This window comes from Hydra viridissima, unplaced genomic scaffold, assembly GCF_058129835.1.
Source record: "Hydra viridissima isolate aposymbiotic clone 2 unplaced genomic scaffold, HvirCarnegie_v1 scaffold_14, whole genome shotgun sequence".
Lineage (NCBI taxonomy): Eukaryota > Metazoa > Cnidaria > Hydrozoa > Anthoathecata > Hydridae > Hydra > Hydra viridissima.
In genome coordinates this window covers 6,747,091-6,749,560 of record NW_028324313.1, presented here as the reverse complement: position 1 = coordinate 6,749,560, position 2,470 = coordinate 6,747,091, and the positions used below count along the sequence as shown (strand labels likewise).

General features: G+C 33.6%; 1 protein-coding gene across 2 annotated transcripts; it reads right to left on the bottom strand.

Annotated features, from left to right (window-relative positions):
- Positions 1-547: 547 nt before the first annotated feature.
- Positions 548-2,361, bottom strand: LOC145181736 (uncharacterized). Of its 2 annotated transcripts, none has more exons than XM_090071634.1 (3): positions 2,237-2,361; positions 1,791-1,825; positions 548-1,706 (listed from the first exon to the last, which is right to left on the bottom strand). In XM_090071634.1, the coding sequence occupies exons 1-3, from the start codon at positions 2,254-2,256 to the stop codon at positions 985-987; spliced, it is 777 nt and encodes a 258-aa protein (XP_089927760.1). In that variant the 5' UTR covers positions 2,257-2,361; the 3' UTR covers positions 548-984. The 2 variants fall into 2 exon arrangements, with proteins under 2 accessions (XP_089927760.1, XP_089927759.1); XM_090071633.1 differs by lacking the exon at positions 2,237-2,361 and adding an exon at positions 2,061-2,225.
- Positions 2,362-2,470: the final 109 nt, after the last annotated feature.

Here is a 2,470-nt window from a genome sequence, read left to right as displayed (position 1 = left end):
CGTACTTTTTGATATCTTTTTGAAGTCAAGTTTTTGTTTCTTATGCAACTTTTTTTTCGCACATCTGACCTTCGCATTCAATACTGCCGCATCCTGATCTCTCTGTCATCTTAAGAGATGCTAGCGTTATTCCATTCATTACTCTTCTTGTAGCTGTTGCTCCAACGTCTATCACTTCAAAATTTCAAATAATAGTCACATTAAAAAATTAAAGAGCAGTCTTATGGCCTTGAATGCGACAAGATGTTTTTTTTAAAAAAAACCGTACAAAGCTGAACTGCAATATTGTTTTTTACAACTGTAGAAAACAAAATTGCTAAACCTTGCTATGTAAAGTTTTTTAATTTTCATATTTGGAGTTTTGGAGTTCAATATTTCCAAAAAAAGTAGCAACTTTTCCTTAAATTAATAGGCAGATAAAACAGCTTCTTTGTAAGCTTTTAAAGCCCGTACGGTTTTTTGTAATGAACGGCCTACTACCTAGAGTTGCACTACAAAGAACTAGCCAATAGGATTGCACTACAAAGAACTAGCCAATAACGATTCGGCAAAGAAAAATTTTTTTTTCTTGACACAAACAGTTCACATTGACACCAAAAAAAAACTTTTTTCAGCTGAAAAAGGAAATGTATTTTGTATTTTGAATGCTCAAAATACAAATAGTACTCTGATTTGAATTTCTTAAAACCGGATTTTTTTTATTATATGATAGTATGACTAAAATTTAAAAGATAACTTCCAGTGTCTTATAAATGTTAAAAGACCTTTGGAAGAACTTCACTGACATTTTAACAATAAGGAAAATGGAAAAAAGGAAAAAGGCGAAGACGTCTGTGGAGGTCAGCAAACAAACTCTCAGCAAACTCTCTCCCCCTTCTCTTACCAATGAAGATATTGCGAAAGATCTTCTTTATCCATAGAATTTGTTAATTAAACCGTGTTGTCGAACAAACTATATGAACTGCAGTTTATTAGTTATTGGCTCTAATACATACGTAAATGCTTTAACCTAGCATTCTGAATTCTTGATCGCCTTCGCTCAGAGTTACTTTCTAATTGATGAGCAATTCTAATAGGGTCTAACCCCATTTTACGAGTCATATCTTCAAGAAAACGTACAAAAAGTTTCTCTAAGCGTTCTTTTCTAGGATTTGGGGAATGAAATGTTTTTAAAAAGGGAACATCCGAGTTAGTATGAGAGTCAAGATTGCTCGTTGTCGCTCCAGGAACACGATTTGACACCTGTGTCCTTTGTTTGTTTAGTTTATTCATAATATCATACAGCGATTCATTATCTACATAATCACTTTTTGTATCCTCCAAAGCTTCGTCGACGTCGTTTGCCGCGATAAATTCTGAGCGACGTTGCTCGTTGGCCAGCTTGTTTTTGTCACTTGAGCTGTTTGTTTTTAGGAACAGTTTTTCAGGACTATTTTTAACATCGTTTCGTTTTTGAGTAAGCTTGATGCTAAATTTTGGTGTGGAAAGTAGCACTACTCTTGAACCATTTTTGAGGAACCTTTTGACAATGCTCCCTCCTGAATGTAAGATGCGTGTTCCATCTTGTTCCGACGCATTTACAAATTCGTTTTTCCTTTTCTTAAGAAACTTCAAGACTCGTCTAAAAAGTTTTGTTAGTCGATGATTCGGTTTATCTAACTCAACTTGGACGTCAAACTGATTTTCTTCAGAGTTTATCGGCAAAGCTATGATGTAAAATTAAATATACAAAATAACATTAAATGTAACAAGCAAAAAACTTTAACATCAGTAATGATAGAGCTTCTTACCAAATGTAGCCATCCATACAATTACAAATGCAACTCTAAATAAGAGAGGAGAAAATCCGTAAAAAAAAAAAAACAGTATCGGTATTGAAGATTTGAAGATTTGTTGGTTATCGAGATTTTTTTTTTTCAGCCTATTGAGAAACAGATTTCATATTTTTTCGAAGTTGCATCCGCTAAATAATCTGATGGCCATTTATAAATTCTTGATGTCTTTGTTAAATAACATGAAAATGATCGTGCATGTTGTAATAAGAAGCTTAAAGCAACAACCTTAATGAAAATACTGCTGTGTTTTTTTTTTCCATTTCAGCCACAGACTAAGAAACAAGGTAAAATTTCCAAACTTCAATCACATTGCTACAAGTAAACGGCATTTGATTAAACTTACGTTGTTTTTTTGAAAATAAAGTTGCGCGGTCAACTTTTGGATACGGGGAAAAACTTACTTGAATTTCAAAAATCTCATTGTGTTTTGATGAAAAACAGCATGACTCCACTAAAAAAGCTCTTGTAGCTATTTTTCACTTTTGAATAAAGTTTCTTGGTTATTATGCTCAGTGCCTTTGTGCGCAGTATTACGATTACAACTCACTGAAGTGCCTGGTTAACGCACGCGGAATGTTAATTATGAGTGCGCTTTCTTCAGGTATGTAAATGAACGTTAGGCGAATTCGTTTATT